The sequence below is a fragment of the Sporothrix schenckii genome (assembly GCF_000961545.1).
Source record: "Sporothrix schenckii 1099-18 chromosome Unknown Cont47, whole genome shotgun sequence".
NCBI classification, from domain to species: Eukaryota; Fungi; Ascomycota; class Sordariomycetes; order Ophiostomatales; family Ophiostomataceae; genus Sporothrix; species Sporothrix schenckii.
Genome location: NW_015971148.1, coordinates 4,927,293 through 4,949,078, shown reverse-complemented (window position 1 = coordinate 4,949,078; position 21,786 = coordinate 4,927,293). Strand labels below are relative to the sequence as shown.

General features: G+C 55.9%; 6 protein-coding genes across 6 annotated transcripts; 3 read left to right on the top strand and 3 right to left on the bottom strand.

Moving 5' to 3' along the window:
- Positions 1 to 193: 193 nt before the first annotated feature.
- Positions 194 to 1,620, bottom strand: SPSK_04272 (serine/threonineeeee kinase 16; the record flags this gene model as incomplete). The annotated part of the gene is made up of 2 exons (XM_016731083.1): positions 194 to 768; positions 837 to 1,620. The coding sequence occupies 2 exons, from the start codon at positions 1,618 to 1,620 to the stop codon at positions 194 to 196; spliced, it is 1,359 nt and encodes a 452-aa protein (XP_016586085.1).
- A 3,508-nt stretch (positions 1,621 to 5,128) lies between these two features.
- Positions 5,129 to 6,976, top strand: SPSK_04129 (alpha 1,2-mannosyltransferase; the record flags this gene model as incomplete). The annotated part of the gene is made up of 1 exon (XM_016730940.1): positions 5,129 to 6,976. The coding sequence occupies one exon, from the start codon at positions 5,129 to 5,131 to the stop codon at positions 6,974 to 6,976; it is 1,848 nt and encodes a 615-aa protein (XP_016586084.1).
- Positions 6,977 to 10,442: 3,466 nt separating this feature from the next.
- SPSK_04714 (uncharacterized protein) lies at positions 10,443 to 10,742 on the bottom strand (the record flags this gene model as incomplete). Its single annotated transcript, XM_016731511.1, has 1 exon — positions 10,443 to 10,742. The coding sequence occupies one exon, from the start codon at positions 10,740 to 10,742 to the stop codon at positions 10,443 to 10,445; it is 300 nt and encodes a 99-aa protein (XP_016586083.1).
- Positions 10,743 to 12,475: 1,733 nt separating this feature from the next.
- On the bottom strand, positions 12,476 to 12,730 carry SPSK_04736 (uncharacterized protein; the record flags this gene model as incomplete). The annotated part of the gene is made up of 1 exon (XM_016731531.1): positions 12,476 to 12,730. The coding sequence occupies one exon, from the start codon at positions 12,728 to 12,730 to the stop codon at positions 12,476 to 12,478; it is 255 nt and encodes an 84-aa protein (XP_016586082.1).
- A 2,123-nt stretch (positions 12,731 to 14,853) lies between these two features.
- Positions 14,854 to 16,965, top strand: SPSK_04062 (M-phase inducer tyrosine phosphatase; the record flags this gene model as incomplete). Its single annotated transcript, XM_016730875.1, has 2 exons — positions 14,854 to 15,485; positions 15,549 to 16,965. The coding sequence occupies 2 exons, from the start codon at positions 14,854 to 14,856 to the stop codon at positions 16,963 to 16,965; spliced, it is 2,049 nt and encodes a 682-aa protein (XP_016586081.1).
- A 2,088-nt stretch (positions 16,966 to 19,053) lies between these two features.
- Positions 19,054 to 21,396, top strand: SPSK_04026 (CwfJ domain protein; the record flags this gene model as incomplete). Its single annotated transcript, XM_016730839.1, has 2 exons — positions 19,054 to 19,067; positions 19,479 to 21,396. The coding sequence occupies 2 exons, from the start codon at positions 19,054 to 19,056 to the stop codon at positions 21,394 to 21,396; spliced, it is 1,932 nt and encodes a 643-aa protein (XP_016586080.1).
- Positions 21,397 to 21,786: the final 390 nt, after the last annotated feature.

The following is a 21,786-nucleotide window of genomic DNA, read 5'->3' as shown; positions in this document are numbered from 1 at the left end:
ATTAAAACTCGCTCATAGCAAAAAAGATTGACATTATGTGTCGTCTGAAGTTTGGCAAATCTGGGTGGAAAGTGAAGATCCTGGCAACCACAAGGCAAAATCCAATGTACAATGACCATATCGTACATGTCGTCGTTGTTCTCCGTTTCGTCCGGCTACCGTCGTCGTCGTCGTCGTCGTCGCTGCACGCCGTCTACTCCAACTGCTCCAGCGTGTCCTCCACCAGCTGGATCAGCTCGTCAATGTCGGGCCGCTCGGCCGGCTCGACGCTCAGGCACCGGCGGACAACTTCGCGGACCGGTTCGCTGATGGTCGTCTCGTCGGCCAGCACGGACGCAGCAGCAGCAGCAGCGCCGCCACCGGCCGCCCCACTGGCACTCATCCCCGTCCCCGTCCGCTTGGGCGGCCCGGACGGCGCCTTGGGCTTGCCACCGGGCCCTTCGTCGGGGAACCGCCAGTCGCCGCTCAGGACGCAAATCGCCAGGGAGCCGCCGGTCTCGTCGGACCGCATCTCGAAGGGCGACTTGCCCACGAGACACGCAAACAGGGTGGCGCCCATGGACCAAATGTCGACCTTGGTGTCGACGACGCCGCCGGTCTTGACGTCAAAGAGCTCGGGGGCGCGGTAGGGCATGGTGCTGTGCTCGGCGGCGACGTCCTGGGTGGCGATGGCGAGGCTGCGGGAGGTGATGGCCAGCGGGCTGTCGGCAATGGAGCCAAGGTCCATGAGGATGGGGGTGGTGCCGTCGTCGGCGATCATAATGTTGCCTGGGGCGGTGCGGTCAGTGGGCGGAAAAGTACACGAAAATGAACAATGAACATGGGCCGTGACGTACCTGGCTTAATGTCACGATGGGCGTAGCTGCGGCCGGAGCCGCCGCCGCCGACACGCGGCTCCTCTTCGCCCATGAGCGGACGCTGCTGCTCGGCCTCGAACTCGTCGTCGGCACCGGCCGCACGGGAGCCACCTGCACCTGCACCGCCAGAGCCCGAGCCAGGGCCAGACGCAGACGTGCCGGCTGCTGCGCCCGTGGCCCCCCGCTGGGGCACGTCCATGTGCTCGTCACTGGTGCTGCCGCCGCCCGCGGCCGCCGCGGCACTGCCCCGGTACACGTGCATCTCCCGCAGCGCGCGGCAGATGCCCAGGAACAGCTGCATCAGCTGCTTCTCCGGGAAGTGCGTGTGGTTCACCAGGTTCGCATTGATCAGGTCCTGCAGGTTGCCCCGCCGGTAGTACGGCAGCACAATGTACACCGTCTTGGCCGGCCCGCCGCCGCTGTCGCCAATGTTGCCGCCGCCGCCGCCGCCGCCCCGTTCGGTGGCCACGCTATAGTCGACCGAGTGGATGATGCCTTCGGACCGCGCAAACAGCCGGTATGCCTCGACCTCGCGCATGGCCTGGGCGACGGACTCGGCGCCAAAGGGGCACCGGATCTTCTTGAGGGCAAACAGCTCGGCGGTCGCATTGTCCTGGACCAGGTAGACGTAGGAGAAGCCGCCCTCGCCGAGCAGCCGCAGGATCTTGAAGCTGCGGCCGTTGATCTTGAGGGTGGGCGTGCTCGGGAAGCACGACAGGCAGCTGCCCATGGAGTAGACGAGGTCGAGGATCGTGCTGGCCATGGTGCGCGTGCGGTGGAGGCACGGGAGGTAGTCGAAGGGGAGAATTGGCGAGGTGGTCGAGATGTTCTTTCGGTGTCTTTTGCTCGTCGGATTCTCGTCTGATGCTCGTTTCCAACTCTTGTTCAATTCTGTGTTTGCTGCTTTCGACGTCCTTGTTGGCGTCGCACTTCGACTTGTCCCCGGAAAACACACGTCAGCCTGTTCTTTTTTTGTCCGTTTTGTCCGTTGCGCGCAATCTCTCAGCCACGATTAACATCCGACGCAACTTCACTAGGAGCTGCCACAAGGTCCGCGGCGCTGCAAGGCGGAACCACTGGACGAAAAGCTGCCTCGTTGGCTGGGTTTAGCGCAACGGCCAGCCCCCAAATTGGGCCCATTTGGCCCCATTTCGTCTCACCATTATGACTAATCATCTGTGTCACCTGATTCGGCACGTGCGGATACATTGAAGTCGTATGGCTAGAAATAGATGTGGGAAGACCACGGTACCTGTTATCGAGCCTTAACGTTAGAGCTCTCCATTGCCAGTTGGCTTAGTGGTACTTCCTGTACGAAATAGAAGTCGTCGTAATGGCTAGACAGAAATGCAGAAACGTCTGGCATTGTGAGGCACAACCGCCAACAATTCCATCCAGACTTCTAAACCCATGGCGCCTCGCCACCAAAACGAACTTGACGACTCGCAGTCGTTCCATGCAAGTCGCCAGCTCTGGATATCGTGCATTCCTTGACTCGTGTCGCGTTGTCGCTGCTGTCTTCGTTTTCCAGAGGGACTCCGCCTTGCCAGGTGCAGCAGACCTCGTCTCTTGGCAAACGACGATCCTCTGATCGCCTTCCTCCCGTCACGCTTGGATCTGGTTAGATGACGGCTCCGGAGAGTATGTCGTACATTGTCGATCGTGACAAGGCTAGGCTGGGCCCTTTACATCGTATTGCTTCCCCGTTTCGAGAACAGAGTCCGTCTTCTAAATAGAGCGCATACGATCCAGGCTTCAAACTATCGTGGCAGGGCACTGCAGGCTACAGTCGTACGTACAACTCACAATCTCGTCCTCGCCATCAACGGAAACGACATATAAGCCGTCGTTTGGGTTGTTTTATCCATCTTTGAAGCTCATGAGAAACGTGTTGTCATAATCGACATTGGCTGATTGGCTGCAAAACAACAACATGTAGAAACACTCCCCGGCGGCCGTTTTTATACAACGAGCGTTGAAACAAGTTCGTCTGTATTTCGTACAGTCCAATGGCTGCCTCCAGCCTACGTTAGTCGCTCGCTTGTTGCAACCGTTCCTGGAGTGCCTAGTGGCAGTTTCGTAGTTTCCGTAAGACTCGTCCCTTGCCTCCGCCTCCCTTTTCTTTTTCTCCCTCCATAATTCTATTTATTACTCCGCCCTGCCTGCCCATCATTATCAAATTTACTTTTTTTCGGATTTTGGCAAATTTCTTGTCAGAGTAGTATTTCCCTTTTGTCACCTCTCTTCCCCTTTCTGTCTGTTGCAACGGCTCCTATTTAGTGCCGCGGCCGCGAAAACGAAGTAAAATGAGGAGTTGAGAGTTGAGGAGTTTGGCAACCCAAGGGTTCTTTACACGTGATAATTAATCTCTTTTATCGTCCGGTGAGGCCTAGAGAGCCTAGAGAACCAGTGAGTCAGGCCAGGCTTCTCCAAGCACATGCAAAAGAATATGGGTACATCGTACTTGATCAAAACCGATTCGCCTTCTTGCAGATCGACCAAAAGATCAGAAAACTGGAGCCGAGTTCCACATCCAGTAGCCTTGCAAGCTCGAATCACCGCCCCCTTTTCCGCCTAGGCGCTAGCAACTGGTTTTTTTGTTCGGCATCAGTCGCATCATTCACCCAAGCTTCTTGAAAGAACGTCGCCCTCATCGAAGAGTGAGGATCGAGCGAGCAGATACGTATTCGGTATACTCTGTGTCGTTTTTGGACGGTTAAAAATGGAACGAGGGATATGTATGTCAAGTTGGGCAAAACATGAAATATGGCCGCGAGTACAGCATATGGAGAAGCTTCATCATAAGCCTATCCTCGATTGAGAAGGCGTGAAAGTGAAAGCGGAAAGTTGACGGCACCCGAGCAATGCAAGCCACTTACAAAAGGTACATCCGCTTAAGCTTTTCTCCATCGTCAATGTGCCATGCAGTCGTACATCGTCCTTCGTAAACGGGACGGAAAGCTTTCAACGTCGCCTTTAATGTGAATGTCCTTTGTTCCCCATCCATTAATTCATACAACCTCCCTGGACTTGACAGAAAGCCACAAAATCAATGTCTTACACTCAGTACACTCAATACACTCAGCACACTCTTTCATCTCGTTTGTCAGAAACACACCCCCATCACCGTGTTGTCCACGTAATACAAGGGCGGTGATCCTCACAACCGGTATGGGTCTGTCCTCGGGCAGCACACAAAACAACCACATCCGCCGCCCAGGAACCGTTTTTTTTTTTATGACGGAAGTAAGTTTCCATGACATATTTGTTCCCGTCTCTCCGGTCGAATATTAATGCCACACACCGGAGCCGAGTGTCCCTTGCACGACGGCGTCAAAATCTACTCCGTACGTCCCGTGGAGCAATTGTTGGCATGCGTGAATGAGGAGTTGGCCCCATTGAATTGCTACACTCGGAACAATGTCTTGAAGCAGAGAGCTGTTCTCCGTAATTAAAGGCATTACGGAACTAAAACTCCATTCTAAACTCTTCATTCTCCATTCCCTATTCCCGATTCTCATTACTCCATACTCCCTCCGTACTCGGGATCGGAGGGGGAAGATAAAAAGAAGCAGAAAAGAAAGAATGGGTCCAGACCGTCTAGTTTCGTCCATCCTGTCCCACCCGCCTTGAACATCGACAACGGTCTCGGTGGCCTCGAACGCATCTTTTCAACATCCTACTCCAAAGTACCTCACACTAGTTTGTCCTTCTTTCAACATTTTACGTCCGACCATATAATAATACCAGGGTCAACTACATTCGCTGGACCAGACATTGGCCTAGAAAGGAGGACCCTACAGCCTTCACACCCTTACCAACAAACGTCTTCCTTCGATACACGACACTCAACAGCGGCGACGAACTGGTCGAGGCGGCGCCCACTCGACGATGTGATGTAGAAGAAACACGACTCTGTGTACAGTTTTGTACAGCAAAAGTGCAGCACGGCTCGTCAACGCTGCCGAACTGAATATACTTTTGGGAAACGGCCGTTGGACGGCTCTGGGGGCTCTCACGAAGCAAGGCGGCTGCGCTGGTGTACGCAGACGACCGAGAGGCATCGCCATCCCTTTTACTATTTTTGCCGTTTTTTGATGCCCATGTCCTCTTTGTGCTTTCATAGCTACTGCCAGCCGCTCTATCCCATTCATTTACATTGGTTCACATGCTCGTGACCCTCGATTTCATGAAACGATCGCTTCGACTCATCGACATCACCATTGTACCAACACTCTTTTTATCCCCTTTGCACTTATCACCAACACACCATGCCCGTCTACAAATACCCACCACCCAAGAGAGCCAAAATGCTCTTGCTCTTCCAGCGGCGCCGCACACGAGCTTACCGTGCGTTTCTCCTCTCGATTGTCCTTGGCCTCGTCGTCATCATAGCCCACGTCGGCGCCGGGCTCACCCGGGCGGTCTTGATCCCGTCCCCACCCATCATCCACGTCACCGGAAGCAGCAGCAGCAGCAGCTTTTTGGAGGGCACGCGGGCGGCGGGCCGGCCGTCCCGCTACGGCCTGCAACATCCGCCACCGAAGGGCGGTGTTCCCCCGTCCAAGGAAATGCTGCGCTACTGGAAGCAGCTCCTACAGGTCATGATGGACGCCGGCCCCAAAACAATGAAGGAGGTCGTTCTCCAGGACATTGTGACCGACGACGACGTCCAGCCGAACCCCGAGCTTGACAGGTACCGCGAGCGGGTCGACAAGGTCCACCTGCCGGACGACCTGCGGGACGCCATGAAGGCGGCCCATGCGGATTTTGTGCGAGTGGCGCGTAGCCTGGGCCAGCAGCTGCCGTATGCGGGCAAGACATATGGCCGGCGCGTCGAGAATTCCGAGGCAGAGGCGCAAGCAGCGGCGGCAGACAACGAGAAGCAAGTGGAGAGGCGACTGAAAATGGATGCCGAAGGAAGGGCACAGGTCGGCGGGAGAGGCAAAGCCACGGGCTTTGTGACCAAGACACGAGCGAAGGCAAAGCCCGAGGCGACAGCCGTCACCACAAAAGCAACGCCGGGCGTCGTCCCCACCCGTGGCATCGTCATGACGGCGGGCGGCAAGTACGTCGGCATCGCCGTCACGTCCATCCTGATGCTGCGCCGCAACGGGTCCCAGCTGCCGGTCCAGCTGTTCCTGGACAGCGACAGCGACTACGACGCCAATCTGTGCGAGACCGTCCTCCCCGCGCTCGGCACCGAGTGCCACCTGATGCAGCGCTTCTGGGAGACGACGCCCTGGATGCCGCCGCTCGCGCGGTTCCAGTTCAAGGTGTTTTCCATCCTCCTGTCGTCCTTCCAGGAGGTCCTCTTTTTCGATGCCGACTGCTGGCCCATCCACAACCCGGACGCCCTGTTCGACGCGGCCCCCTTTCGCACGCACGGCCTGGTGACGTGGCCCGACTTTTGGCTGTCCTCGACGGCGCCCGTGCTCTACGACATCCTGGACGTCCGGCCGCCGCGGCTCGCGGAGCGGCACAGCTCCGAGTCGGGCGTGCTGCTGTACGACAAGGCGCGCCACGGCACGAGCCTGGTCATGGCCGCCTACTACAACTTTTACGGCCCCAGCCACTACTACCCGCTGCTGTCGCAGGGCGCCCTGGGGCAGGGCGACAAGGAGACGTTTCTGCACGGTGCCATGGTCATGGGCAACCCGTTTTACGCCGTGCACACGCCCATTGGCATCCTGGGCCGCTGGATCAACGGGACGTTTATCGGCGCCGCCATGCGCCAGGCGGACCCGAGCGAAGACTACCGGCTGCACGGCGACGGCGGCGACGGCGATGGTGGCGATGGTGGCGATGGTGGCGACGGCGACGGCAACAGCCACGGTGATAACATGCGCGCCCGCTGGATGTTTGTCCACCACAACATTTTCAAAATCGACCTGCGCCACCTCGCGGCGTCCATGCGCGGCGTCTACGCGCGCAACGAACAGGGCTCCCTGTCGCGCCTCTGGCAGGCCGACGACGACGACAGCTTCAACCGGGACGCCGGCTACGACGTCGAGCGGGCCATGTGGGACGAGGTGCGCGGCGCCGTGTGCACGCACACGTTTCTCACAAGCCGCGAGTGTGCCGACCTGGAGGCGTACTACAAGACTGTTTTCTTGTAAGGGGCTGCTGCGTTCATCACAACCGTCCTTGTCGCTGTGTTGCTTTTATTCTGGTGCTTTATTTTTCATCATAGCTTTTAGGGTTTTTAAGATGGAAGGACTTGAAGTCTTGAAGCGTTTTATTCATTTTGAGTGCTTTGTTTTCCTGTTGGATGTCCATTTTCTTTGCATGGTCCGGCTCCTACAAGATCTATTCTCCGGCGAGCGCGTTTCTATGGCGATTGGTTTCTTCGCCACGTCTACATGCATACAGCCGGCTCTCAAGACGGGACCAATAGAGGCTGGGATTGTCGTACTTTGGAGTACAGTATGGGCTTTTGGTGATATATACACGACGGTGGGAAGCCGTCCGATCAATGATTGATAGACACGTGTTTTTTAATGAATTCGATCTTGGCCATTCAGAAAGTTCTATAAGACCATTGTCAAGGTCTTACTTTGGCCGGTCACCTGCACAACCAAAACGAGTTTCACATGGCTGACCACGGTTTCACTCACGTGAAGATGTCGTGCAACGTCACGCAGACACACGCTGCAATGGTAGTAGGAGCGTGTCGGTACGCCGAGCAACCGTCACGGTTGTTGCGTATAAATGTCGTATTGTGTATTGCGTTGCAGTTGAAGAAGTGGCACATGAGCACGTGTCATGCTTCCAAGACAAAGTTGTCAGACATGTCTTTGTAGTATTTTACGACTGTAAATTAATCGTGAAATTGAAAACATAATTCATGCTAAAATTCACGACCCCGTCTCAGAAATTCATGAAAAAATACAGAACCTGTAAAAGTTCCTATAGGATCTTTAACAACTTGAAATACCATTTCCACAGTCTTATTCGCCGATTCCATGCCATACTTGTGGAAGTATCTCGACGTGCGAGGTTGGATGCTCTGGAGTGAAAATAAATGTGAAGCTCACGTGAGCGGTCCGACGGTAACGTGACCACGCGTTTGTTGCTCATCCCACTGTCCCCTGTGCTTTAGCACATGGCTCCCCCAAAACGCGGTGCGCGACCTGTGGCCCGTACGTCATTTGTTTACTTTTCTGGAGCCCGCGACGAAACCTCACAACATTATGCCATTGTTCAGACGACACAAAACCCAAAACGACAAACGTCATGATGCTTTGCCGCACCAAGATCGCTCACTGCGATCACGATGAGAACACATACTCAACGATGGCATCGGCAAGCACTGAGACGGAGAGAGGGACAAAAGAAAGAGCGGTGAGGGGTAGTGCGTCCAGGTTAGTGATGGCGGCTGAGCAGAAAAGGCGCGAAAGTAAACAAACCGGAAACATCCAAGAAAAGTGGCGGATGACCAACGGCTGCCACCCACCTCTGCGTCACGAGTCCAATAATATGTATGTTGTACACAGTAATTATTTGGTAGATTTCATTTATCCCTTGCACTTTGCCGCTGTTCCCTCTTTTCCGCGGAACGCCGATGAAAAAGGAGGGCAACGGAGAGCAACGGAGGGTGACAAAAACAACGCATCCGGCGACATTGTTCAAACGCACGGTTGTTTCTCTTCTTACTCTGCGGAGTATGTCTCTCCTCTTTGTTCCTTTGTTCCATTTTTACACAGCACGACGAGCCTCCTCAGCCGACCAATTTACATAGAGCAAAGGTCGGGATCGTATGCTTTGTTTGAGACGACTGTTTCGGGTACACAAGGGGGGAGGGGAGCGATGGTCGTAGCAAAGACGATTACTTTCTCCTCATTGTTGCGGCCAGATCCTTTGATGCTGCCATTGCCTGCCATCCCGGGCGGGGTTGTCTATTGCGCACTGCGCACTACGCCTTGCAACTTGTGCCCAGAGTGGTGTGGTGTGATGCAATGTCTTGTCCTTTGTCCTATGCGAGACAAGGGGTGCACACCAAGAGTCAACGACGTAATGCCCGCCGCGACACCGCCCGTCCACGAGTTCTGATTTCAAACATATGACATGCGTCGGATCCTTTCACGTTGCCCTCCCTTGTCGACTGACGAACCCTGCATACGATGTACTCACACGGGCATGGCAATGGCACTGCCCGCCGCCGTTGTTTTTAGACGTTTCGTATCGTACAACTTCGTTTTTCGGGCGTCGGAGTACGTCGTAGTTCGAGGGACTTTTATCCTTGAGCCGCACCTCCCGAAACTTGGACCGATGGTTTGAGAGAGAGGCCCATGCTCTCTTTCTGCGGGTGTGCCTTGAAATACTCGCACTTTGTAGACAAACATACATCGTACATGTATTTTTCGCGAACCGGGGACGGCCAGGTTCCCGACGCTGGTGTCAAACGAACAGACGGGACAACTAGAAAAGCTACGCAATGGATAAAGAGGATTATGCATGCAATATGGAGGCAGACCACGCAGGCGCAGGAATGCACAACAGGGCGGCAAAACAACTTGCACGTCGTCGGGACAAACGAGAAAAAACACAGAGCGGCATGCACGCATGCACGTGAGACTGCCAGACTACCAGACCGACAGCAACACCTCCTTGATCGGGCAAGCTGGTCGCGCGCTTTGTTCAGACACTCTTCCCCGGTTATCGCTGCGGAAGAATGTGCCGCGGACTGTCACTTTTGTCTTGTCTTCTCAGCTCGTCCCGCGCCGACCAAAGCCTCTGTTTCCTCCCCACGAAACCAGCCATTCCAGGACGGAAGCCATTCCTCCGTTCCATGTCAGCCTTCTCTCGACGGGAACAAGAGTAACGAAAGCAAATGCCTCGACGAGAGGTCTACGTGTACGGAGCAAAGATGCTGGTTATCATTGAGACATCTTGTGGACAAGAGAAAACATGTGACCCAATGCGGAAACCGAAAGTCAACGAGAACGAGGTAAAAGACTCAAGGAAGTACGACGTTGGAGTTTCCGTGTCCTTGATGACAGGGATGCGCCCGGAGATGGAGGGCACAAGGGCATTTCTGCGCTGTGGTTCGTCCGCCATAGTAAACTGGATGACGACTGAAGTTACGGCGCACTGAAAAGAGGATAACTCGCTGTAAGAAGTAGAAAGAAAGGGGCCGAAACGGGAACAAGGCAAGGACGAGCAGAGGAGCAGAGACGACAACGGAAAGAAACGCGAGACGAGCCCCCACCGCACTCCATAGCTGCCGGGGCGACGCCAGGGCGACCAAGGCGAGGAGAGGGGAAAAGAGGGGAGGGGACAAGGGTAGCTCCATGTCCCCTGTACGTGTATGTTGAGCTGAGACAAGGAAAGAAAATCACGGTGCATCGGAGATGCAAGAGACTGGAGACACATGTAGGTACTTTACGCTGTAGACGGCTTCGTTTCCTTGTCAGCTCAGCTTCCTAAACCGTTCTTTGCCTTTGACCGGGTAAGATTGATATTTGAGAGTCTCCACTGGGATCGTTTGGCAACATACCAGGAGGTTACCTGAGAGCGTGCGTGAACCAAAAACAACGAAAAAAAAATGAAAGGAAAGAAGCTTCATTTTGAGTTTGCATGTTTTCACGGAGAGATTGGCGAGCCCAGCGAGTCGAATAAGTCTCTGTAGGCGGGCTGTCGGTCGGCCAAGACAATAAACCAAGGCTTTTGGCGTCCATTCCTGACTCGCCGTGCTTTTGCTGTTGGCCGCCGGAGTGGCGTGTTCTTGTCGTCGTGGTCTTGTCGTTTTGCTATGAAGATTACAGACGATATGTTTTTCTTTCCGCTCCGCCGCTTCTTTGGTGTCCTTTTCGGGCAATGTGCCTGTCCATCGCCATCGAGACTGCCGCCGTGCCGATCCATGGAGACGGAGTACTTTTCCATCGTTTATGTCTTTTCTTCTTTCTATTCCGTATTTTCAAGTCTTCTTATACGGAAGAGTTTCTTTTGGAATGGGCGGCGCCATGACCGACTGAGAAGGCGGCTTCGCGGAAACAGGGAAACGAGAAGAACAAAGAGGGCTGCTGGAAATTAGATGCAGCCGAGTCAAAAGGCTAGTTGAAAACGTAAAACTCTGATGCAGGCGAGAAGATGGACCAATGTGGACCAATGTAGACCAATGTAAACGTTTGTGTTCATCTGGCGAGAAGCTGACATCACTGGCTACTTCCCTTACGCGCTAATAAGATGGGCCATGGCGGGCCACAGCAACTGACCAGACACACCTGCCCGTTACGACAGGGACGGGAACTGCGACAGTACAGCAAATACACTGTACGGAGGAATACGCGGGTCCAAAGACACCTGGCAACCACGTTTCGCCGCTATGGTTCATCCGCTATGGGTATAGTAATACGTCGTATGACATACAAGGTCGTCGCTAACACCGCCACCACACAGTCACGCTCGGCGCGTCCGCCGCCAATGCAGCTTTATTTACTTTCGCGTCGCCAGTGAGCCAATCAGCACCCAGGAATTGAGGTCCCAAGGAGACAACGTGGAAAAGGCGCAAAACGTGAAAAGCAATGATGGACAAAGACAGCACCAAGGAGCGGCAAAACAGGGCACGACAATACAAATGGGATCGTGCAAACGGCTCTGCATCGACAAAGACAGAGACGGCATGGTGACAAAAGAGCAGGAGTTGCGCCAGCTACCAATTGCCGTATCCACACTCGTTGTCCTTGACAATGACATCAAACGAAATGTTCATATTTCCTCCAACTGGGGGCTCTCGTTTATTGCAAGCCCCCATTTCTGGAGCCCATCCGACCGCGCGTCTTGTGTCTCATTGGCCAAGACGTACTTGGGGTCTTTGCGCATTCTTACGGAGACTGTCGTTTCTGTCCTTGCTGTGACTTTTTCATCTCGGTCTTCATCTGCCCCGGAGCGGCACGCCTGGCCCAAGCTTCCTTTTCCTCTCTTTACCACAGTACGAAGTAACTTCTTCAATCTCTCCCTCGCCTGCTCTCAGACACTTGGGTTGCAACAGACAGAGTGTGGCCAAGCTTGTGCACACGGCGCGATCCCTTGTCTCTATCTCGCCGTCTCCATTCCTCGAATCCCGGCCCAGTCTGCCCATTCCTTGTAAGATGAAGGGGACAACTCTTTGGGCACTTTTTGGCTCTTTGCGTGTTTCGTGTCTCTTTGTATTCTTCTTGGCCTGGAATGGCAACGTGAGCCGCCGTGCAAGGTCACCAGTCAAAAGCACCCCAGGTGCTTTCTCTCTATAGACATGCAATTTTGGTACTTGATCCAATCGACCTCCCATCACATCCTAGGTCGAATCTATTCTGGTCAACTTCGTATCGCTCCTATTTCTCGTCCTAGGATCCAGATTCCGAAGCAAGGCGACTGGGGTAGAGAGACGGCGACACTCACAGACGCAGACTCGCGACTCCTCGACTCACGGGTCACGGACCAGGCTCTGTCATTGCTTTTGCCGGTTGGCAGTTCACTCCAGTCCTGTCCAATCAGTTCAATCCAGTTCAATCCAGCCGCCTCTCCACTTTCAGCGAGTCCACATTGCCACCAGGGATGAGAAGAGATTGTCAGAAATTGGCCTGCCGACGAAAAAACAAGAAGAAGAAGAAAAAAAAGTCAAGACCGCTTATGGTTTAGAGCACATTTCTGCAATCTGGTCCTGTCGTCCACACGAAAATGTTGTAAGATAAGGAGGAGAAGGAGCTGGAGGAGATGGAGACTCGAGAGATGACGACAAGCGCCGCTGGTTGGCGCTGTTTTGCATCTGCTGGCGTTGCTGTGTTGGGATTGCGACCGGCAGACCGGTGGAGGACCCGCCCATACACTCGTTCAGCTGGCCGTGTGAAGGCTGATGTGCATACGACGGTCTGCATCGGGCGGTCGTTCATGTTGGACTTTTGTAGACTTTCGTCGGGGCCAATCGGTTAGCTTTCCCTCTTTTCTTTCTCCTCGTCTGCGCTGCTCAGTATTGCTGTGATTTCCGTGTGTGATCGGCCATCTCATCGTTCATCTTCTTTTCGTTGCCTGGCATTCGGCGTAGTTGACGCCAACAAGCTTCCAGCACGACATCGCGTGCTGCCGCGCGACAATGCCAGGCGCCGTGTCGACTAAGAAGCTGATCATTTCTTGGGAGAGGAGAGAGAGAGCTTGGACAAGCAGACTGGTTTGTCAGTGGATCCCTCAGCACCCCAAAGCGTCCTCACAGTGGAGCAAGGTACGTAGATACGTACCTCTGTTGCTATGGGGTCGCCCTGCCGCCGCCCTACCGATCCTCCGCCACAGCGCTTACGGGGACCCAGGCGACGGCACTAGCAGAGGAGGACAACCATGTTGCCGTTGTTACATCTGCCCGAATGAAATGACCTCTTACTGTGTAATACGCTGTAGAAGGATGCACAGCGCCAAGGACCGAGGAGCGGCCTGGCTGTGCTGAAAACTTGGACAGCGCAATGCTCCGATGGAGTAAATTATCACGCTGAGAGGCTGAATGCTAGCCTCTAGCGCGCCGTAGCGCGCCGTGGTCAGGAACACTGCCAGGGGTTGAGGGGTTGGCCAATCCGCTGCCAGCTGCATTGTGGTTCGCCGACACAGTGGGGGTTGCTCTTCCCGTCGCTGGCTGGATCGCTGTTGCCATGGTCTTGTCGTCGCTGTCGTTCGCTGCTTCTTTGTCGGGGCCTGTAACCCCACTGAACTTGAGGCCTGAACGCAGGTGCGACCTGCAGCGACGAACCGCCGATGCAAGGCGAGACAATCCTGTTTCTTGGGGCCTTGTCTCGCTCACTACCTCCTCAGCTCCTCGTGCTCCGTTCGTACTTGCACGATCTCCCCTGACAACCTACTCCTCTTTTTTCTTCCCTCTTTTTCGTCCCTCTTTCCTTTCCTTTTGTTCTCACCCACGCCGCTGGTGCTGCAGAGAACAGGCCGTGCGAAGAAAAGAGCCCAGCGACACTCGACGTTGGAGACCCGAACGGGAAGCTACGACGGTGCAGAGGTACTTTTGTTGCCATCGCCCGAATGTCCTAGCCGCCGCCGCCCGCCAGAGAGGGAAGCAGAGATACGCCCGCCTGCCGAAACGAGAACCGTACCTGCAGATTCAGACCTTCATTCTGAAATCCAGCTCTACACCGAACAGCGTGCAGATCCCGCGTCGTTCCTTCTCTCTCTGCCCCGTCTCTTGACTCTCTTCTGTCTCGTCATTTGGCCTCTCTTTTTTCTTTTCTTTTCTTCTTTTCGTTTGTTCTTCACCTCACCCACATCCTCCTCCCCACTCCACCTCTCGCCTCTCTCTTCTCTTCTCCCATCGTCGGGCCCATCCTCCGCCCTTGCTTGACGTCTCTTCTATCACACACTGCCCACATCCCCTCATCCCTCCCTTTGGTCTTCCGTTGCTCGGTGCAACAGCTCTAACCAGTTGTTCCACCATTTTGCTTCCCCTTGACCCTTGACCTTCTTCTACTCTCTACGTCCTCACATATCTTGTTCTTGGTTGTCACTTACCTCGACAGTTTCGACCATTTCGACATATCGACCACCTCGACACCTCGACACCTCGACATCTCGCCGTCGACCACTTCGCCAACCGGCTCGATATCACGACATCGACGCTCGACCTCGTCTCCCCCGACCACGACAACTGCAGACCTCGTCACCGGTCCTTGTCCATGGTCTTCGATCCGCTCTCTCGTCCACCGCCACCATTCCGACGACACATCACCACTCCAATGTCGACCGGCACATCGGCGCTCTAACACCCACCGTCACCCTCCTCCTCTCTTCTCCCTCGTATACGTGATCGCAGGATCGACCACGAGGACACGCACACGACGACAAGACACTGACGACAAGACACTGACGACTGTATCGTGCCTTTTCTCGCCTTGTCCCAAAGGCGTTTACTCTTTCACCCTGCATTCATATAGCAGTCGACGTTGGTCAGGCTCTTGACGGCCTGATCAACTCTCTTCACCACCCCTCCCCCTCCTCCTCCCTCTCGTCTCCTTCTACCCTCACAATGGAGACCTCCTCGCCACTGGCCGCCATGCACCGGCCAGCGGCTCCTTTTGGCAAGCGGGACCTCTTCACCAACTTGCGAGTCCGTCTGTCGCCTGGCAAGCCACGGAGTGGCGGCCGTGGCCTGAATGGCTCCGGCAATGGCGGCGCGTTTAGCATCCGCGACCAATTGAACCAGGAGAGCTTCGGCCCCGTCCACGGCTCCTCCCCCGCCGGCTCCCTGGCGGCGGATCTGTGCCAGAACTTTTCCATTGGCGAAGACGCCAGCCCCCGTTTTCCGACGCCGCGCCGCGCCCTCTTCACTAGCAACTGCCAATCCCTCAAGGCTGCTCCGCCAATGCCCGCCTCTTCGTCTCCGCTCCCCGCCGAGGCTCTGATGGACATGACGCCCGTGCCGAAAAAGGTCGTGGCTGCCTTTGTGGCTGCCGAGACTGAACTCCAGATGTCCTCCATGTCGTCACCGGCCTCCCCTTGCCCAGCAAACGCCGCGGACGACCAGATGATGCTCGAGTCGCCCTGCCCGCCACAGCCGGCTGCAGCACCCGCACCCGCACCTGTAGCGGCTTCTGCACCAGGAACGACCTCTGCACCAGGAGCGTTCGAGCCGCCGAGAACTCTGGCCAGTGCTCTTGAGTATGTTGGCGTCCGACTCTCCGCACTATGACTTGGTATTCCTGACTCACTAATAAATTGTAGACGTAGGAAGCTGCCGCGGCGAGCCTCGCTCACCCGTGCCAAGGGTTACTCCTTTGCTGGACCGACCCGCATGCACTCTGACAACCAGCTCCCTTTCTTCCGCTTTGGCGAGAACCGTGTGCCATCTGCGTCGTCTACCACTTCCTCCTCGTCCTCCCTCTCTCTCTCCGAATGCTTCCAGAAGTCCCCGCCGCAGCCCGCTGCATCACAGCCTCTTGCCGACCGCCGGCCCCAGACCTCGCATAGCCCGTGTGCCACGGCCCAAGTCCATATTCACGCCAACCCCTGCAGTGGGTCTGGCGTCGGTGGGCCCATGCGCGCGCGGCCCTCGTTTGTCTCCATGAGCAGCGCCGGCTCTGCTTCGAGCTCGCGAACCGGCTCGCCCATTAACGGCCACATCCGCCGCCAGTCGAGCTCTTTTGTTCGCCCGCGTCGGCAGTACCGCCGCTCACTGAGCATGTTTGAGAACCCTATCGACATGATGAAGCCCAAGTCTGACGAGGGCGCGGGCGCCGGTGCCGCTGCACCGTCCGGCCTGCAGCCTTCGTTGCTGACCTCTGTCATGGATACCGACGAGGCGGCCACTGCACCCCAGGCACCGATTCTGCCCCACTTCTTCCCCGAGGGCCAGAACGACTCCATCCCCCGCATCGACCGCGCCACGCTGCTGCGTGTGCTTGACGGCCAGTTTAACGACGCCTTTGACGAGAAGCTCATCATCGACTGCCGGTTCGAGTACGAGTACGAGGGTGGCCACATCAACGAGGCCATCAACTACAACGACAAGGACCTGCTCGCGACGCACCTGTTCCGCGCGAGCCCCACAGACGGCACGCCGCCACCGCTCGAGCGCGGCAGCCGGACGCTCATCGTGCTGCACTGCGAGTACTCGGCCCACCGTGCACCTCTCATGGCGCGCCACATTCGCGCCGAAGACCGTACGGTAAATGCCGAGCACTACCCGCGCCTTTCGTACCCGGAGCTCTACATCCTGGACGGCGGCTACAGTGGCTTCTTTGGAGAGCACCCCTGCCGCTGTTACCCGCAGGCCTATGTCGAGATGGACGCCGCCGAGCACGCCTTTGCCTGCGAGCGCGGCATGGGCCGCCTGAAGCAGAACCGGAAAGGGCTGCACCGCGCCCAGACGTTTGCCTTTGGCCAGCAAAACGCGAGCCCGACTGCTGCTGCTGCCAGCGGCCGTGGTAGCAGTGCGTTCGGTGCCCGCAACCAAAAGCCCTTGCCAGCCTCCCAGTTCAGCGACATCGCCTCGCCCACCTCGCCCGGCCGCACCACCGGCGCGAACGCGTCCAGCCTGCTGTCGCAGGACTCGTCGCCTGTGCCTGCCATGGCCCTGGGCTTTGGCTCGCCGATTTTGGGTAGCGACCGTGGCCACGCCCGGCGCATGGCATCGTACTGATCTCGTTGGGTCTGTTCTTGTTTTTTTTTGATGAACACCTTCTTTTGTTTCTGCCCATTTCTTGTCCCATGATTCCCCATGATTTTTTACTCTTTTTTCTGTGTTACGGATCATGCGGTGTACAATAATGTCTGATCTTTCCTTACTATGTGTCTTTTTGATCCTTTTGATCCTTTTGATACAGTTTTACTACTACTTTCCTTTTTCCTTTTCTTTCTCTGGCATGTCAAGCCTGCATCATTACGGCTCTTGGTCTTTTCCATCATCTTTTTCGAGAACCTCGTTTGCTTCTTGCCATGGAGTTTGGCTCTGGGCCTGTGTATTATCAGCATACTTTTATTTCATCCTCATTGCGTTGTTTTTCTCTGCGGAGAACATTCTTGCATTGAGGCTTCATCAGCATTCATTTTGTTGTCATTACCACTGCGTTCAGCCTTTTGCCTTGCTTCTTGCTTCGTTTTACCAGTTTTTTGCCAGATCTTGCTTGCCTTGCTTCTTGCCTTGCATGTTCATTTTGCGACGCGACATGTTCATTTTGCGACGCGACACGTTTTACACTCCTTAATCTTATTCCTACCCATCGATCGTTTACGACGAGACGAGCCACCAACACACAACAAAGAGCCAAAAGCGCAAGGGCATTCATCCATTAAGCGACGCTGACAGCACGCGCGAAGCTACCGGAAGCATATCTACACATTTTTTTGCCAGCATTTTGAAGTACGCCAGACGACCACCTTGTCTTACTATTTCTCCTTTTCATTGTCTCTTTTACTGTCCACCCTGCATTGCTGCGTTGCATCGCATTGCTTGACAGTCGCCAGCTGCTCGTCCTTCAACCGTTGACCATGATACAACGTCGACACTAATAGAGGACGGGCAGGCGATGTCCAGTTGGCACATGGCATCTGCCGCATTGGTTTGCTTTTCGTATTGTTATTCTCTTTGCCACGCATTGCCCTTGCATCGCCATTCGCCAATCGCTTTCCGTTTTCGCATTGTACATACGTTGCATAGCATATACGAGCCCCCAGTTTGTTGATATAAAGCACTGGCACAAGGCGTGGAGGAAAAGAAAAGATTTAATGTCGCGGAAGAACGTTAATGTACGGGTCGGAGAGAGAGACAGAAAAAATTGGGCGAAGATGTGATTTGGTTGCACAAAAGTTGATGGAGGGAGATATGTTTCTTGCGTATGTACGGATACCTTGCTTTGTTCGAAAGTCTTTTTTTTCTCTTCCTCTTCTTGTGGGAGGCCTTTGTTCACTGTTCACTGACAGAGCTGCCTCGTATGATACCTCTTTGGATTTTCTTTTTGCTTGTTTCTTTTCCTCCGTTGTCTGGTTCCTTTGTCATTTTTATGAGTGGCAGGCGGCCGGCATTCGACCATTTCATTCCATCTCGCTCTGTATCGTGGCAATTGTGAAAAGCGTAAAAGCGTACTTTGGTAAAACAGTAAAACGAAACCTTGTAAATTATCGACCTTCTTGCAACGCTGTCTTGTTCGAGGAATGCATCTTACCGTCGGCTGGTGGCTGCTCCGTTGGCCAAGACATGACGTTCGCGTAAATGCATACGGTGCATATAAGCGATCTTCAGGTGACCGTGTAAATGACTGTGTGGGCATAATCGACGCTAGTGATTTGCAGAAAAGTGCTGCTAGCTGGACGAGACGCGACAGGACAGCTTCGACGTGCATAACAGAAAACGCTTCTTCATCGCCGGCTTCAGCAAGCCATTTGATTGATTCGACGACTCACTCGTTAGTTGCAGTGGCACGAACTATGACACGTCCATAATACGGGCGCCATTTTACGTCTCATCTCGCCAACACCCCTTTTCGAGTTTGGTTTTCTTTTGTTTTTTCTTGCCTTCTCACATTGGAACTGTGTTGGACAGAACGAACTGATCATGCAGGCTGTGATCTGATCCTTTATTGTTACTGTACAATCCCCGTTTCATGCTCGACGCCAGCTCACGAGGACACGACTCACAAGCGCCCTTGCACCGGGGCTCACCGCGTCACTCATTCCCATATTCTCAGGGCTGCCGTGTCACGACGAACAAGCTCCTTCTCACATATACACAATGTCGTCGAAACTGTAAGGACAATCTGATTTATTTTCTACCTCATTTTTGTGTATGCCCTTGTATGCCTTTTCCCCCTTCATCTTTTACCTTGCACATAGCCTGCTACTCTCTTTTCTCTCTTCATGCTCGTGTCTCTTCTCTCTTCTCTCTTCTTCATCGTCCACACGCTTCACTTGCTTCACCTCGCATGGCATCTCATGCCGTGGTGGCGCATTTCATCACCACAACCTGGCACTCCATACCATAGTACCTCGCCTTTGCCTCTTTATCATGTATCCATCGCATTGGTCTCCTCCCCGTCGCCGGCGTGCGCTGCCTGCCTTGGCTTGCCTTTCTCGGACGTGAGGTTTACCCGCGGCTCCCTCTCTGTATCAGTCTCGCATCTCACTTCACTTGCCCACCGTCTGGCTAACATGTCCTAGGATCGTCCTCGGCTCCGTCAATGGCCAGTTTGCCGCGGCCTTTAAGAAGCTCGGCGCCCTCCACGCCAAGAACCAGTTTGCCTGCTGCATTGCCACGGGCAATCTGTTCGGCGAAGACGACGATGACGACGAGCTCGCGCAACTTTTGGCCGGCCAGATCGAGGTGCCCGTGACGACCTACTTTACCGTCGGCACGCGGCCGTTCCCGGCGCGCATTGCGTCCCGGCTGGAGGCGGCCGCCCAGAGCGACGACGGCGAGGGCAACGAGATCTGCCCCAACCTGCACTACCTCGGCAAGCGCAGCGTCACCAAGACGGCCGAGGGCCTGCGGATTGTGGCGCTGGGCGGGCTGCTGGTCGACAACGACGGCGCGGCCTCGGCCGACGGCGTCGTGCGCGCGGGGCCCTCGACGGATGCGTGTCTGCCGTTCCACTCGGTCGCCGACGAGACGTCGCTGCGGGGCGCCCATGGCGCGGACATTTTGTTGACGGCCATCTGGCCGCGCGGGATTCTCAAGGGCTCGGCCCAGACGGTGTTCCCGGCGGGCTCTGGCCTGGACCCATCGCGCATGATCCCGGCCAGCGACGGCCTCGCGGACCTCGTGGTCGCCCTCCGTCCGCGGTACCACGTGACGGCGTCGCCCGACGTGTTTGGGAGCGAGGGAGGCGACGGTCCACCAACGACGACGACAACAACGCTCTTTTACGAACGCGAGGCCTTCTTCCACCCGGAGCGCCCCGACGCCTCGCACTCGCTCGCCATTGATGTGACGCGGTTCCTGTCGCTTGCCGCCTGGGGCAACGCTGCCAAGGCGAAAGCCCTCTACGCCTTTGCCCTGTCCCGCGAGGCGCCGACGCTGGTGCCCGCGGGGTGCACGCCATCGCCGTTCCTGGGACGATCCGACGCCAGCGATCACGGTCCACGGAAGCGCCGGCAGCCACTCGAGGCCGAGCCGTACTCGCGCTTCGCACAAGACCAACACCACGGTGGCGGCGGTCGTGGTCGCCACGGCAAGCGATCGCGCCGCAACCCCTCGCCGCCGCCCGGCCCTGACCGCTGCTTCTTTTGCTTGTCGAACCCCAACCTGCCGACTCACATGGTCGCCAGCATCGGCGACGACGCCTACCTGGCCACGGCCAAAGGCCCGCTGCCGCTGCCGACCACGTTTGCGGCGCAGGGGTTGACCGCGCCGGGCGCAGCGGACGGCCACAGCGAGGACAGAGACGGCAACAGAGACGGCAACAGAGCCGGCTTTCCCGGCCACATGATTATCGTCCCGCTCAGCCACGCGCCCACCATCACGGCCGGCGCCATGCACTCCAACGACCCCAGCGCGGCCGCCGACAACGGCCAGGTCACGGCGGCCAACACGTTCCGGGAGATGACGCGCTTCCGCGAGAGCCTGCAGGCCATGGTCGCGAGCCGCACGCGCCAGCAGCTCGGCACCGTGACGTGGGAGATTAGCCGGCAGCGCAACGTGCACGTGCACTGGCAGCTGGTGCCCGTGCCTGCGCCGCTGGTCGTCGGCGGGCTGGTGGAGGCGGCGTTCCGCGTCGAGGCGGCGCACCTGCAGCTGCCGCCGCTGGTGGAGGACACGTCGACGGCGCCTAAAGACGGCGAGGCCTACGTGCCCATCGAGGGCGACTACTTTCGCGTGTGGATCTGGGGCGAGGCGGCCGGCCAGAAGGGCGACGGCCCGGGCGAGGACAAGATTGTCGGCAAGACGCTGGTGATGCACCTGGACGAGGGCGCGCGGTTCGACCTGCAGTACGGCCGGCGCGTGGTGGCGAAGCTGCTGGGGCTGGAAGCGACGCGGACGGTGTGGCAGGAGTGTTCGCAGACGGAGGCCGAAGAGGAGGCCGACGTGGCGGCGTTCCGGGCAGCGTTTGAACCGTGGGATTTTACCCAGGAGGCGTAGGCAAATGTAGGCATGCAGAGGCGCGGAAGGGTCCGAAGGGAACGGAGAACAAGTTATAGATACCCTATTTATATGCTGGGGTCGGCGTTTTCGTAGATTTATGATTCTTTATAAAGAGTTCTACGGGTGTGTGGTCAAGGTATTCTGTGGACGTTTATGATTGTCATAATTTGTAATTCGTAGATAAATCAAATGCTATCAGATGATATTTGGTATATGTTTGTGCCGCGTCTCCGAAAACCCTCTATGCTCCTCCTTGTGTCCTTGGCTTCCGTTCCATGTGGACTTCTGTTGTGCAAAGGGGTATTTGATGGTGTAAGAAAATAAGAACGAAAAACAAGCGCAGAAAACAGAAAGCAGAAAGAAACCGGAAAGGAAAATGCGAAGACA